The 17,138-nt window shown below is 33.8% G+C and overlaps 1 protein-coding gene across 7 annotated transcripts in view; it reads right to left on the reverse strand.

Moving 5' to 3' along the window:
* ROBO2 (roundabout guidance receptor 2) overlaps positions 1 to 17,138 on the reverse strand; it is a 594,883-nt gene that overhangs the window by 103,991 nt on the left and 473,754 nt on the right. For all 7 annotated transcript variants that reach the window (XM_032630901.1, XM_032630900.1, XM_032630902.1 and 4 more), the window contains exon 8: positions 439 to 563. In XM_032630901.1, coding sequence (XP_032486792.1) covers positions 439 to 563 — 125 coding nt within the window. The remainder of the gene's footprint in view (positions 1 to 438; positions 564 to 17,138) is intronic.

Raw genomic sequence — 17,138 nt, forward strand, 5'->3', positions numbered from 1 at the left:
TATGAAAGGGGGTTGAAACTAGTTTCTAGGCTGATTAATAATGGAAATATTTTTGACTGTTTTACATTTTCCCAGGATGTCCTAAGTGTTTTATATATACTAACTCACTTACTTATCCCAATGTAGCTCAATGCAAGAAAGCAAACTTACCTTTCTGTTAAGAGGTTTTAAACAGCTACAGGTTAGACTTTTTCAGATAATTTGGTTACACTGCATTGTATCTATTTGACGTAAGATAAAAATATTAGAGAATTAACACTAGAAAAAAGAATGTTATATTAAAGCATCTGACTCCCACTAATTTTAGAATTAATTGGTCTCTTTTTCAGAAATAAAATAAATTCAACATTGTTAACAAGAAAGGAAAGACAAACTTTGAGGGTCACTAGAGACGGGGAGTTCAGAGATTTCAGAAAAGCAGTCAAGGCTTACACTCACCTGGCTGCCTTCTTTTTGCCAAAAAACTGCTGGCTGTGGGTTTCCTTTAGTTTCACAGGGAAATGTCACTGTACGACCTTGAGCAACAATCTGATCTCTTGGCCTAACCACAAACTGTGGAGGAGCTATAATTTAAAAGGAAAGAAAGTGTGTCAATATAAACTGTTGACAAAGAAAAATATATCAAAGAGAAAATCTGATACTAGGTGGATTGCTCAGTGCCAGACAGAGGCTACAGTTTTTGATTTAGTTTTAAGTATTTCTCAAAACACAATGGGGAAAGAAAAACGAGCACTCTATCAAATGTGAGGAAAGAAGTAAATGTATTCGTAGACACATTTTAAATGTACACTGTAAATCCTGCAGCCCCTATACTCGCATAGGAAAATAGATTTTTAATGATATTCTAAAGTTTTTAAGAAAAAACATGGTTTCCCAATATGGTTTTGTGTTTTGAATGAAGAGAGAAAAAGAGGCATTGCATTACTCAAATATCTCCTTCCTGTGAAATAAATCTACTAACAAACATTCATTGTTCTTGTAATATTTGCAAGACATTGTACTGGGCACAGGGATACCAGAAGGAATAAAATATGATACCCATTCTCAAAGTGCTGATATTCTAGACCTGAGGAATTGAAGTGTTGAAAATATCAAAGAATCGAAGAGATGGGAATTACATACAAAGATAACTAACAATATAAAGAAACATATGAAAGTGGTTGATTCTATTTAATTCATTTCATTTACATCAATAAGCATTCGGCAATTACTATGTTCCCCTACCGGGCACTAAAGATACACAGATAAAATCATCTACCCTGCAGCCATGAAGGTACTCATAGTCTAAGAGAAAATACAGAACATGATCATGATGACAACAGCAACAGCAAAATTAAAACAACAATTCTCTAAGGCTGTGGTAAGTTCAATGATAGAGGTGCTCTCAGAGCACAGAGGAGAAGCACTTAAATTATAGTACACATCATAAGTGTGATAGGACTTCAGGAGAGAGGGATCCCTTTGTGTTAAGGTAGCTGTGAAATGCTTTATGCAGGAGGTGGACATTATGGAGACTTGGAGGAAGGGGTGGCATTTAGAGAAGTGGAGAAATGAACATATTCCAAGCAAGGAGCTAACTGAGCAAAGTGTAAGAAGCAAGAACGCATCTAGCATACAGTGTGTAATCCCAAAGGAATGGCAAGTCCCCATTGTATAAACAGCATTGGCTACAAAAGATAGATTTGTATCCTAAGAATGGCCTGAGAAGACAAACTGAGGTTTTTATTCCGACTCTTTCTAAGCTGAGGAGTGATAAATGTAAAGCAAAAATTTTGGAAGCTTTAACCCTCTAATGAATGTAGTATATAGATTGTGAGCGAGACAGATCAGTGAATAAAGTAGGGAGTCTGACGGGAAGGCCAGTAAAATGGTGTAGGCAAAAATAATGAGACCTAGGTACAAGGAACTCCAGTAGAAAATAAAGGGATGGGGTAAAAATGCTAAGGAAGTTCAGATTTAAATTTGGGGCTAATTATAAAGAGAAAGAAGAAAGTGAAAAACAGTAGACTGTGTAACTGGACATTTTCACAAGGATATCTTCTTCATACTAAAATCCACTCTTGTTGAAGAGAAAACAGCATGTTTATTCTATGACTTTTCTAATCATCTGTTTCCAGTGTAACTCCTGGCTTATACTAGAAAACTTATGACCAAGAAAAAAACTTTAAAATGAACTCGAAGTTTTAGAACCCAGTGTACATGGCCACAGTCCTAAAATTTGAACGCTGAAGAATTTTAACAGCAAGCACCATTCGGTAAAGTCCTTTACCCAGAATTCTTTCAGTCCTTTAGGAGTACATAACTGCAGGTCCAAGAATGGAGTAAATGTAGGGTATCCTCAAACATGCAGGATTTACAGTGTACAGTGTACATACAAACAGCAGCAGGATTTTTTCAAAAATCTCAAGAGATCTGTAGTGGCTTATTTTTTGGTGTCCTATTATACTGCCTCCTAATTCAACACACACCTCAGAGACAGAAGGAATAAATCTACTCAGTGAAATTTTCTTCTACAGCTATAGATAATAGAAGACTCAGTTTAAAAGGATGAAGAACCCAGATTTATGGATCTATTTGAACAGGACGTGGTTTATGTTGCCCTGTATTTTTAGGAGATTACTTGCTTCTTATGATCTTCTTGTTATTTCCACACAATTCCACTGAATCAGCAGATGCATTGATTTTTGTTCCATTTTTTCTAATACGAATGATAGTTTAAATCAACATTACAAAATTACTTTAGGTACGACTCTTAAAACACTGCAGTGTCCATTTTTCAATAGAGATGTGAAACCACCGATAGTTATCCTCAAAGATACTTAAGATTGGTCTCTATCATCTGTAATATCTAAGAAAAATTATATACTTAAAAAATTTAAAGATCAATGTATATTTCTTTCCTTCTTAGTAATTCTATGAAAAAAAGTTTACTGCCAACATGGACACTAAGAAGTACTGAGTAACTTAGCTTGTACCTCATTTTCAAAAATAAAAACTAAAATAAAAGTCAATATAGTAAAAATCAGTTAACAGTCTGTGATGAAAATCACATACATAGTTTATTAGTTCATCTGTATTGCTTTGGACCGGAAAGAATTTGAATTGGTTCTCAAAACTAGCTAGTAAAACTAGTTAGTAAAAATTTAGAGCCCCATATGAACTATAAAATCCTTCTTTATATAATTTTTAAAATGTAATAAATGAGAATACACATGATTAAAATCATCAGATGAAACATCAAATGCAAGCAATGAAAACATATTTTATAGTTTTAAGCATATTATGCTTACTCTGTTTATCTATCATCTATCTCAGTAAAATTACCACTTGTACTTTAAATATTAAACTACAGACTTCTTAAATTTGATTTTTTAAGCTTTTAAAAACCTTTGGATAGATGAGCGATTTTGTAAAATGCTTTTGGAATCCAGATCCTACAATTTTAACACAGCTGCTAAAACATAACCCCCAAAATAAGGACTGGCGAATAACCACATCTATCGATCCACTTTTTGAAAAAGATATGATTCATCTATTTACTCGTTCAAAAATGTATTGACTGGTTACAAACTATGATACATTCTGCTTGGTACAGGAGATAGAAAACAGAATAAAATGTTGTTCATAGCCTATGGCAGAGACTTGCTATTAAATAAATAAATAAAAACAAATACGGCAGAATATGATTTGCATAATAATAGAAACATGCAGGGGGCATCAGGGGAAAAAGTGTGGAAGTGCACAAACTAGATCAAGTAACTGCTGAGGAAAAAAGAGGAAAGATGCCAGGAGATGGCTATGTTTGAATTGTGCCTTGAAGCACAAGTAAGAGTTCATGAGATGGAGAGGACTCAGGTCACCTGGGACAGAGAGAGGCAGACACAGGCAGAGACCTGTGGAAGCAGATGTGTTGGGAGGATATAAATGATTTTAAAAATAAAATCAGAGATGCAGAAGTGACATAGGTAGGGTGAGATAATTTATGCTAAAGGAGCTTAAATTTTGCCCTAGAAAGTATGGAGATCTTTTCACAGATGCTTATGCAAGAAAGATATAATAAGGTTGTGTTCTAGAAAGAATGCTCTTCCTAAAAGAGAAAAGGCAAATATGAGGCTGAAAAATCTTAGCAAGTTGGGACAGCAAATCCAGTTGAGAATTGCTATATTCATAGTAGCACCTAAATATAATATTTCATAAGAATTCTTAAAGGAAAAAGAAATTCTGCAATATCACAGTGCAATATTTACCACTGATGATATAATCTAAAAGACCAGGAAATCAAAGTTTCTTGAGTTTTTACTCAGTAATGAATTTTTAAAGACTAGTAACAAAATGCTATCAGCATCTGTGTTACTCATGCTATGAAATATCCTTTCATGTGATGTTTATATATAATGTACTTTTATTCCAAGTTATTATAAATACACTGCATTTATAATGTACCAAATTGCTTCTTGTCACCCGAAATTAAATCACACTGATCTTGCTGAAACTAGAATCACCTTTTCATTTTTAAAATTTAAAAATAAAGATATTAAAGTATTTAACAAAGCAAAAGATTTTAGAAGTATTCAAGTCTCTGAAAATGTGCATCTTTTCTTAATGTCATGTGAAGTTGAGCCACCAAAACCAACTGCACCAATCACTTTTACTTCTGTAGACTCTCCTTCTCTGCCCAAGACCTATACTGTAATCTTCTGTGAAGGGATATCAGCTGAAGGAATTTATTTTTGAGGTTTTAAAATGAAAAACTGCATCAATAATTCTTCTGATAACACTTCACAGTTTCAGTATTTCTGCCAGGTGGCAGTGAAAATGGTTTGAAAAAACAGTACTTGGCCGATGGCACCAATGGGAGGGAGTAGGCAGAGAGGTGGCATTTTATCAGCACAGCACGATAGCACAAAGTGTGCTATACACAAAATGGATTTTTTATGATGGCTCTCATTAAATATGAAAAAACACAACTAGGTCCTCAGGACGACAATCCAAAATACATATTTAAACCCAATGTGAATTAAAGAGTTTGAGTTATAAACTCCAGAAGAATATGCTAGTTATAGAAATGGCAATTCTCATATATTTTGAAGACAGAAGACTATAAAATACATATTTTTATGTCTTCTCTAAAACCTGAAGCATTAGACAAATCTTTTGTAACTATGATGTAACGACCGACTTGCTTAACCTATTAAATGATGATACTTTATTGCTTCAGCTATAACAAGAAATGAAATGAAGAAAACAGAGTGGCACAATTCAATGTTCAATTACACATGTACTAGTTAAAAACAACAACTCCTTAAGAAAAGTACATTGTGTGCTTTCCAGAGTAGACCCAGATATAAAAAGGTCAATTAAGATTAGAGGTCTGTCTCAATGGTGAAAAACTGAAACCATTTCCTCTAAGATCAGGAACAAGACAAGATTGCCCACTCTTACCACTATTATTCAACATAGTTTTGGAAGTTTTAGCCACAGCAATCAGAGAAGAAAAAGAAATAAAAGGAATCCAAATGGGAAAAGAAGAAGTAAAACTGTCACTGTTTGAAGATGGCATGATACTATACAGAAAGAATCCTAAAGATGCTACCAGAAAACTACTAGAGCTAATCAAAGAGCTAATCAATGAATTTGGTAGAGTAGCAGGATACAAAATTAATGCACAGAAATCTCTTGCATTCTTATACACTAATGATGAAAAGCCTGAAAGAGAAATTAAGGAAACACTCCCATTTACCGTTGCAACAAAAAGAATAAAATACCTAGGAATAAACCTACCTAAGGAGACAAAAGACCTGTATGCAGAAAACTATAAGACACTGGTGAAAGAAATTAAAGATGATACAAACAGATGGAGAGATATACCATGTTCTTGGATTGGAAGAATCAACATTGTGCAAATGACTATACTATAGGATTCAGTGCAATCCCTCTCAAACTACCAATGGCATTTTTCACAGAACTAGAACAAAATATTGCACAATTTGTATGGAAACACAAAAGACCCCGAATAGCCAAAGCAATCTTGAGAAAGAAAAACAGAGCTGCAGGAATCAGGCTCCCTGACTTCAGACTAAACTACAAAGCTACAGTAATCAGTATGGCACTGGCACAAAAACAGAAAGATAGATCAATGGAACAGGATAGAAAGCCCAGAGATAAACCCACGCACACATGGTCACCTTATCTTTGATAAAGGAGGCAAGAGTATACAATGGAGAAAAGACAGCCTCTTCAATAAGTGGTGCTGGGAAAACTGGACAGGTACATGTAAAAGAATGAAATTAGAACACTTCCTAACACCATACATATAAAAAAACTCAAAATGGATTAAAGACCTAAATGTAAGGCCAGACACTATAAAACTCTTAGAGAAAAACATAGGCAGAACACTCTATGACATAAATCACAGCAAGATCCTTTTTGACCCACCTCCTAAAGAAATGGAAATAAAAGCAAAAATAAACAAATGGGACCTAATGAAACTTAAAGGCTTTTGCACAGCAAAGGAAACCATAAACAAGACAAAAAGACAGCCCTCAGAATGGAAGAAAATACTTGCACATGAAGCAACTGACAAAGGATTAATCTCCAAAATATACAAGCAGCTCATGCAGCTCCATATCAAAAAAACAAACAACGCAATCCAAAAATGAGCAGAAGACCTAGATAGACATTTCTCCAGAGAAGATATACAGATTGCCAACAAACACATGAAAGGATGCTCAACATCACTAATAATTAGAGAAATGCAAATCAAAGCTACAATGAGGTATCACCTCATACCAGTCAGAATGGCCATCATCAAAAAATCTACAAACAATAAATGCTGGAGAGTGTGTGGAGAAAAGGGAACCCTCTTGCACTGTTGGTGGGAATGTGATTTGATACAGCCACTATGGAGAACAGTATGGATGTTCCTTAAAAAACTACAAATAGAACTACCATACGACCCAGCAATCCCACTATTGGGCATATACACTGAGAAAACCGTAATTCAAAAAGAGTCATGTACCACAATGTTCATTGCAGCACGATTTACAATAGCCAGGACATGGAAGCAACCTAAGTGTACATCAGCAGATGAATGGATAAAGATATGGGACATATATGCAATTGAATATTGCTCAGCCATAAAAAAGAAACAAAACTGAGTTATTTGTAGTGAGGTAGATGGACCTAGAGTCTGTCGTGCAGAGTGAAGTAAGTCAGAAAGAATAAAACAAATACTGTATGCTAACAGATATATATGGAATCTAAAAAAAAAAAAAAAATGGTTCTGATGAACCTAGGGGCAGGACAGGAATAAAGACACAGGCATAGAGAATGGACTTGAGGACACAGGGAGGGGGAATGGTAAGCTGGGACGAAGTGAGAGAGTGGCATGGACATATATACACTACCAAATGTAAAATGGATAGCTGATGGGAAGCAGCTGCACAGCACAGGGAGATCAGCTCAGTGCTTTGTGACCACCTAGAGGGGTGGGATAAGGAGGGTGGGAGGGAGACACAAGAGGGAGGGGATATGGGGATATATGTATACATATAGCTGATTCAATTTGTTATACGGCAGCAGCTAACACAATATTGTAAAGCAATTATACCCCAATAAAGATGTTTCAAAAAATTAAGGAAATTTTATCAAGAAACTAAATATAAGACCTAATAAAATAAAAAGTCTTAGAAGAAGACACAGGAAAAAAAAAAAAAAAAGATTAGAGGTCTGGTACTGTTCACCCAAAACGGTGTTTTTGATAATTTAAATACAATGCACAGTAAATTAGATTTGATTTCTGCTAGGTTATGCTTTGATACTGCATTCAGCCCAAGCTGGCTTCAATCAAAGTCACACTACAGCTCTGTTACGCTAATGCCCGCTGCTGTGAGTGGGTGATATGGAAATCAGATGGCTGAACACGAGTAGGAAGCATAGGCCTTGCATGAAGTGTGCTTGGAGATGTGGGATGGGGGGACCCTAAAGGTGATCACATCATGTTCAGAGTTGTTTTTACAGGAAAACATGACTTTCTATGGAAGACATGAACACGGAGACAGTCATGAAGAAGTTGCATACATTAATATGTGATACGGTGGCTCTAGGCACACTCAGCAGCTCTTCCTTTGGGTACAATTTTGCACCTGAGTGAATAAGCTTCTTCTTCTGTAACAATAAAGATTATGAACTTTGTATCCTAAACTCAAGTACAAAATTTTTTTGCTATTTAATATTTTTTGGTTGTTAAATTATAATATATTCTATAAGCATATTTGAAACACACATTCTTCCATCATTTGCTTGTTTTAAAGATCTGAAAGTTGAAAACTACTTAATACAACAATAATTAAAATTAATTGAGTGCTTATTAAGTACCAGGAGGTGTGTTAAACCATCCACAGGCATAATCTCATTTAATATTCAAAGAGCCCTATGTCTTAACTTCTATCATTATGATGTAAAGACCAGAAAATTGAATCTCATGAAGGCTTTTAAAGATTAAATCAATAGATAGGAGGAAGGACTTGACTTCTGATCCGTCTGATATAGTTGGACCTCTTAAACACATATGGTTCACTTCAAGCCATATGACTAACTGAGAATCTGTCATGTCTATTACCAAACTGAAGGGTAAGAATTATATGCTATAATTTCCAATATGGTATAATGCTGTTAAAATCATAACATGTTTTTCCTAAATAATTGCTTTTATTGTTAAAGTACATAAAACCTATAATCTTGCTCTTTCTGCGCCACCTGTAAGTACAACCTTTCTTAAGTATACTTATTTCAAGTGATTCTTTATTCAAAAACCTACAGTGCTTTTTCTATTGCTTGCCATTGCAATGCTTGCACATCATTCTCCTGTGTAGCATGTTGTCTTCCATCAGCTGGCCCAGGGTTTTACCATCCTGATGCTCACCTGTCCCCAAACTAGCTCCAACATTTCAGCAGACCAGTCTACTTTCAATCACTTGCATGCGTATTTGCTTGTTCTAGTGGTTAATCCATCTTGATATCTATTATCCTTTGATCCACCTTGTCGACAACGATTAACCTGAACACACTCTAATCTTGTACTTTTCTTGTGTTCTTCCCACTTAAGGTACTTGCCCTTGCTTGTATTGTCTTGTTTCTCTATTTGTTCCCCCTGCCTGTGTGCCTTGATTCTTCTGTTCCTTTGTAAACTCTTAGAGGTATGGTGTGCTGTCTACTATTTTGCAATGAAATGGTATCTTTATTTGGCCTGGAAAATCTCCAAATAGTGAACACTAAATAAAATTCTTGATTTAAAGCAAATACTCTCACTTTTTTCCATCTCATCGTACTAAGGAATATGATGCATTCTTATCAGTGACAGTAACTCACTATTATAGTAATTTGGGTGGGGAGAAGTCAAAGAAAATATGTTTGAAAAATTTTCCTAACTGATTCTTATATGCCCCTCTATAAAGAATGCCCAATATACCAAATGAAAATCTATAACTTAAAGACTATAAATGAGTAGCCACCACCCCAGAGTGACAAAAACAGCATAAAAAATGTTTACCAATTCTAAAAGTTCCTGCAAAAGAAATTAGTTAATAGGCTTAGCCTCAGCAACAAGAAATAGCAAAAATTCATTTCATTAACATGAAATGTAGAGCAGGAGTAAGAGATGAATGTTTACTCAGTAATCAGAACAGGCTGGCTTCTAATTGATAAATGATTGTTTCTTCAACTTATTTAATTCTATTTAATTTTTACCATTTAACACTTCACTTGATTTCAAAAGAATTTCTGTTAATAATACTGAAAATGCATAATGTCATAAAAATATTTGATTTGAAACTTATCAACACATAATCCATACCAGAGGAAGTAATGAATTTATAATGAAAAATATAACTTAGGGATATAGGATTTAAAATGAAAATTTTTATAGACCCCATTTAATCACATTTTGTTCATATGTCACTATTTTTCAGGAATATAAACGATCAAATTGCTAAATTACCTACCTTTCCAATTAATCATTTTCTTACTGAGTCCATGGCAATAACTCTTCTGGATGAGTGCTGTGATTTCTTTCTCAGCCATTACCTTACTTCTAACTAATATTAAAAATTCTTATTCCATAACAAAAACCAATATCTATACCTCTTTTCAACAATAATCTAATAATCTATCTCTCAATATATATGTTATATATATTTATATATATATATATATATATGCTTTCCTAATGTCAAAATGATAAAGTAAAACTACTAAATAGTCTGCTGTTTTCATAAATATGGAAAGTATAGTGGTCAAAAAAATAAAATGACTGAAATGAATCAAAATCTTTAGATTCTTCATCTATTTAGATTTCATATTCTACTCTCCACCTATGAGAGCCCTCGCATGTACAAACTGCATTCAATCCTTGTATGAGTAAAGACGTGTTCCAATTTTGCAGCTATACTCTTTATATTTTTTAACCACTGTTGTGGAATTTATTGATTGTGGGAAGACTAATTTTTGAAGGTTCATATAATAGTGAGAACTAAAAGTTACGCATGGTTGTTCAAAATCTGATGACTAAAGTAGGCCATGAAGCTAGTCAAATGTGTTATATAGTATAACTATAAAATAATGTAAGTGGCCTTCTAAACTGACATTTACAATAACTGGGAAAGCAATTCCAAAGAGGGTCAAAGGTACTGAGTTTTGGTGATAATGTGACATACACACAAAAAAGTATGTGTATGTTTTGTGACAGTGATTAAAACCATGTTCTTTAATGTACAGTCACAGATAATATGCTTCTCCTTGAAAATGAGCAATGTAAATAAAAATGAAATAATTCTACAATTATCTAGAATAAATAGAATACCTTTGAAAAGGATAAACTCATTTGGTTCAAAATACCCTGCACATTAAGATCTCACTGCATGCATATAAAAACAGTGTTATAATAAACAGCTCCACCACATAGCCAATTTTTCTTTAAGTTTTGAATTTTATTTTATTTATTTTTTATACAGCAGGTTCTTATTAGTTATATATTTTATACATATTAGTGTATACATGTCAATCCCAATCTCCCAATTCATCACATAGCCATATTTGACCTTAATTTTTTTAAGGCAACATATTATTGGAAAAAATAATAAATAAAATTTATTATTATTAATAAATTATTAAATAAATATAAAAATAATAATTTATTATTATAAATTTGTACTAGAAATGAATTCAGATGTTTGTTGGCACTTTCACTCATAATAGTGTTTAATTATTTTAAGCAAACATTTACTGGTTTTATATGGTGTCAGGGTCTGAGGGTACTAAAATCTCTGTTCTCTGGAACTTACCGCCTACCAGAGGAAACTCACATGCAAACAATCAAGCATGACACAACATGATGAACATGGTAATTGCTGTAATACAGGATGTCCCACCATTACGAGAGTAACTTGACTCAGTCTGTCTCCAACAGTTGGGGAAAGCATTGAAAGAGAAAAAGAGAGAGCGAGAGAGAGATTTGTTCTTTTGAGATTAAGTAGGTAAGAAAGGAAGGGTGTGAGGTTGTTCCTCACAGAGGGAAAAATACATGCATTATGTTAGAGATAGAAGTTTTCCAGACTGCACCAATGCACCATTACCATCACCTGGCTTCACTGACACCTTTAGAAAAGCAGGTAAGTCTGTTTGTTAAACTGAAGGATTATATTGGTGGAACCATGTATTTTTCTGTGTAAATGGTCTTTACTGGCTTTAGCAAGTCCAACTTAATCCTCTAATTGTATTAAATATTTCTATATTGTAATAAATGAAATAGCTAACTCATAAAGTAACTAAGTTGGATATGTTTACAGGTCATTTTAGATTTTATTATATTTCAGACTTGCACTTAAATTATAGGCAAGTACAGAAAATCATGTAACTATAGGAAATCATTCTGAAATCTAACACGCAAATTTCATAAACTTTTGAATTCTACAAGTTACAAATTAAGAGAAAAATTAAATTTAAACAAATTATGAATTGTAAATCACATTTTCCCATATTATATTGTCCTTCACCAATCTAGCTTTGCTTCTCTACTTTGCTTTCTGAACTAAAATACTGAGTAGAAAATAAAATAATAAAATTTTGTTTTCTTTAAGGGACTGTTAATTTTCAAGGAAAATACTATTAATTTAAAAACTAATGAATCATTGAATGAGGCAATATTTACATTATTTTTGAAAAAGATCTCATTTTCACCAGCAGAAGAAAAGTAGTTCAAGTAGTGGTGAAAAATATCTTCTCCAGATACTAACTGGGAAAGCTAGAGTTCTCAGTACTGTGGGTAGAAGAGGTTGTATGTGTGGAGGTGAGGAGGGAAAACTATAGCTTAAAAATGGCTCTTCATGTAAATGGTGAGACAAGACAACCATTTTCACTCACTTAACCTGTCAACTTGCCAGAACTGTCATGTCAGCACTCTAGCTAAACCACAAAGGTTGATCACATCCCATTATCTCATTTTTTTAGAAAAAGACTGCATGAAGATGCCAATCAGAAAAAAAAAGTGGGGGGGGAAACTTGCAAGCAAGGAACAAATGTACTGAAGCTGAAGGGCTGCTTAGTTAACGGAATTTTAATATGCAACTGCAATGTTTCTTAATAACATTAATTACACGCTTAGTAAGGCACCATCCTAACTCATTAGTGCCTTCTTTTTTGTTGTATTTTATCTCCTACTAGCAGAATGGGGACTATATGATTGGCCTGTTACCATTAATGTTGCTTAATCTTTTTATAGCACTGTTTAAAACTGCTTGCATAAACATTTTCGAGGCAAGTAGTACCTATGTATGCATATGTGTGTATCAATTAACTGCACCAACGTTTGGCGTGCCCCTCCCACATGTAAATGTTATGCTAGACCTAGAGGCAGCAGAAAGATAAATACAACAATGTATTTACTGACAAAGAGCTAATAGTTTTGAGGGGAGATGAAAATAATAGCCTCAGTGAATCTGGGAAGCCATGTTTGCCATAAGAGATGTAAAAAATCTTTCAGACGTATTTTAACTCAAAATTTAATTCAATTTGGTAGTTTATATATTTTAATTAATCTAATTATGTACTATTCCCTTGAGTGACATTTAATTTGTTTAAATAAGTAGTGCAGTAATTCAAATGTCATGCATATAATATTTAGGTGTAATGCACATCATGATATATATTTTACAGTATATACATATGTAAATAGATATGATGATATCTTTCTGTCAACAAATTATTATAACTTATAAAAATGAAAATTTTTACTTTCTAAGAAGGTGTGACTAAAATATTGATGCTATTTCTTTCTGGCAATAGCCAGTGAAATCTCTTAATACTAATCTCATAATACTGTTTCTAGCCAGAATATTTACATTATTGTGATATTTGATATTTATAGTACTTTTAACTACTAAATTAACAATTTATTTTATTTTCATTTGGATAGATCCCAAAATTAATGAGTAATGGAGTAAAGGCTTATTGCTCCACCTTCCTCTATTGAGCATAACAAAATAAATGAATAATATGGAAAAACTACCATTGCCTCAAACCACAAATTGTGAAGTACCCCTGCCAAACAAGGTCAAATCTGGAGGAAAATGAGGATGCAAGGTGAGCAACAGCTAGCCCCACCCACAATCCTCTATCAATGCCAATTTCACAAAAATTTTCTGTCAATACTGTGAGAGCCCAATCCATGATCCTTTTATAGAAAGAAAGGAGATCTAGAGTCAAGAAGGAGACTTGGGAAATATGAGACATGACTTTGCAGATAACCAACTAAAATTAAGAAGTCTGGAGAGAAGGTATTGAAGGAAAGAAAAAGCCAAGCCTACTATGGATGGCGAAAATTTAAGGGGGCCCCCATGACCTTCCCTTCATGGAGTTACTCCCATGGTTATGTTATGTTATGTGACAAAAGGGATTCTGCAGATGTAATTAAGGTAACTAATCAGTTGACCTTAAGATAGGTCTTAGGGACCTTAAGATTAGTTTAGGGGCCTAACCCAATCACATAAGACCTTTCAATCAGGGAATTTTCTCTAGCTGATAGCAGACTGGGAAGTGAGAGAGATATAGAGCAAAGCACCTGAAGGATTCAAGGGATCACTGCAGACTTTGAAGGCTGTGGCAGCCATGCGTAAGGTTAGCAAGTGAATTGTGAGCAACTTCTGGCTGGTATCCAACAAGAAAATGGGGACTTCAATCATACAACCTCAAAGAACTCAGTACTGCCAACAACCTGCATGAATTCTGAAGTAGATTCTTCTGGAGAGTCTCCAGAGAAGCGTCCAGCCTGATCAACATCTTGATTTAGCCTGTGAGATGCTAAAAAGAGGACCGAGTTGAGTCTGGTTGGACTTCTGATCTACAGAACTGTGGCCTAAAAAACGGCTGCTGTTTAAGTCATTCAATTTGTGGTAACTTGTTATGCAGCAGTAGAAAACTAGTAAAACTAGTAAAAACCATCTTCATTACAAAGCAGGGAGTATGAAGGAAGATGAAGAGTGTTTCCTATGGAATACAGACAGTTTGTAACATAAAGTGTTTTGCTGTGTATTACTAGAATCACTAGCTTACCAAGGAGAAAATGACATGTTTTTTGAAAAAATATTCCAGATAAGAGTTCAAGTATAGGTTGACCCTGATACTTTTCACTTTCTCTTCTCCAAACATGTAAACCCTAGCTTTCAGCAGTTAACTAGATGACTAATAATCAAATAGGGACTAAAACAGGATCTACGTAAAATAAAATAAAGCAAACTATATATTAACTAATTACTTACTAATTAATGACAGAAAAGAACATAATCAATTAATCAAAGGGAGATAAAGCATTTATATCATCCAAAAATAACTCAAGGGAACACAGAAATACTTTAGAATAAATAGTTGTCCATAGTCTAAATAGAATTATGTACAACAGGGCCTCTCTTTTAAAAAGAAACAAACAAAAAAATCTCAAAAAGGGGTAAAGGCATTAAAACACAAGTGAAGAAGAATACTTTTTCTTCTTGAAATTCTTTAGTTCAAGAAATGAACTAAAAGTTAAATTAAGTTTAAGAAATATATTTTAGAAATAAGAAAAAATGATAACTGCAATTGAAAAAGTTAGGAAGGTGATAAATACGCATTAAGAAATAATACAATGTGAAAGAATGATGACTTCAAAATTATTACAGAGAAGTTAACAGATATGGAACTGAGACAAAGGAAAGCCAATATAACTGATGTATTTGAGAAAAACAAGTGAGACAGAAAAAGTATTCAGAGATAAAACAGAAGAAATCATTTTGAAATAGAGTAAATTAAATGATGAATCTGCAGATTCTAGGGGTCGTGCTGTCCTAGGAACACTAGACACAGGGTGATCAGGCCCAAGGTATAACCCAGCAAAGTTATGGAAGAAGGGAATACATTGGTATTCATATTTGTATTCATAAAAGGGTATCCCAGCTGAGGCTAAAAATATTCTGTAAGCCTTGTACTTCCCTATAGTACCATTCAATACAAAAACAATAAAACATTTTCACCAAAGTCTGAGAAAAGAAAGTATGACTCAATAATTTTATACCTACCCTTCAAATTAGAGGCATTGAACAGACATTGTCAAACACACAAGGTGCTTCCAAAAGAAATAAGTCAGTGACTAAAACCAGCCAAGCATGAGAAGTAACCACTACCTGTTTTTCACTTGAAAAATTAGTATGAGCTAAAGATATTTTAAATGTTTCGCATTATGGGAACTCTGTTAGAATATACAAGACAAAATACAATGCATTTTTTAACCTACAATTTAATCAAAACATATGGAGCAATGAAAAACGTGATGCTTAATAAAAATTAAATGGGACACTGCATAAAGTAGCTAATCAGCGCCAGATGTAGGAAACATCAAGGGCTGCTAGGAGAGAGATGATCATCTCAGGTCATGGGGTAACACCTTGCCCAAAGAAGAAAGGCTGAAGAGAATAAAAGTATAGGTTTCCTTCCAAGAGGTTTCCTACCAAGATACACTCAGGATGCCTTTTGCACAAAAGTGGATCTCGACATGAAAGGATTCGTACATAATATCCACCTAGTTTCTGATTTTTAAAAAACTGTAATATTTCCAATATTAAGTTGAATTACATCCAGCACATTAAACTTTCCAAATTTCAAGGTGGGGTGGGGGGTAGGGGTGTTGAAAATACCAGCTGCATTATTTTTAAAGCATTATATGATTTCTATTTTTTCCTGAATGAATTTTTTCAGTCACTCACTTTTTATTGGATCTTTTGGTGGCCTCAATAAAATGCTTTAGAGCATGTTATAAAACAAACTCCACTTCAACTCAAAAGAGAACTTTCTAAAATGAAGACATGTTAATTTTTTGTGTTTAAACAGTTAAAAGATTGAAAAAATATGTCCCTATAGATTTCTGTTTAGAATAGTGGCTGCTTCTTTAAAATAATAATAATAATAAAAAATGGGAATTTTGCCAAAAACATATATATTTCTCAATACTTATACACTCTTGTGGCCAATTATATTCTATAAAAAGAAACATACTTTTGATTTACTAAATTAGGAAATAATTGGAAATTTCCATAAAGTTGTATATTGTCAGTTTGTTTTTGATATTTTAAATGAGTTTCACCTGATATACTCAGTTTTTAGTTTCCATACTGGAGGCAATCACCATCTAGCATATGGTATACACGACACAAAATGGAGCAGGCCTCAGCTTCACAAGCAAGGCAGCTGGTAGGTTTGACAGTCCTTTTCCAAATTATTCATTATGTTTTGAGTTGCTGTTAGGAAAAAATGTGTTGCCCATCTCCAAAATAGATGTTCTTTTTTATTTTTAAGCTTGGGAAAGACTTCCAATAGAAAATAAGACAGATGGGTATAGGAAGCAAGATATTTATCTCTACTTAGACCCTTTTCTTCTGTCAGTTCCCTCATCAACAGAGTTTTCCAAACAAACAAATGAAGCATTTCAGCATTCAGACTTAACTCTGTCCTAGGATGTACTTTTGCTCTCATATAAAGAATGCCTTTGGAACAGTAAAAAGTCAAAACCACAAGAAGGGTTGGTGGATTTTTAACGATCAAAGTGGCATTTGTCTAGA

Source organism: Phocoena sinus, chromosome 4 (genome assembly GCF_008692025.1).
Source record: "Phocoena sinus isolate mPhoSin1 chromosome 4, mPhoSin1.pri, whole genome shotgun sequence".
In the NCBI taxonomy this organism is placed as follows: domain Eukaryota; kingdom Metazoa; phylum Chordata; class Mammalia; order Artiodactyla; family Phocoenidae; genus Phocoena; species Phocoena sinus.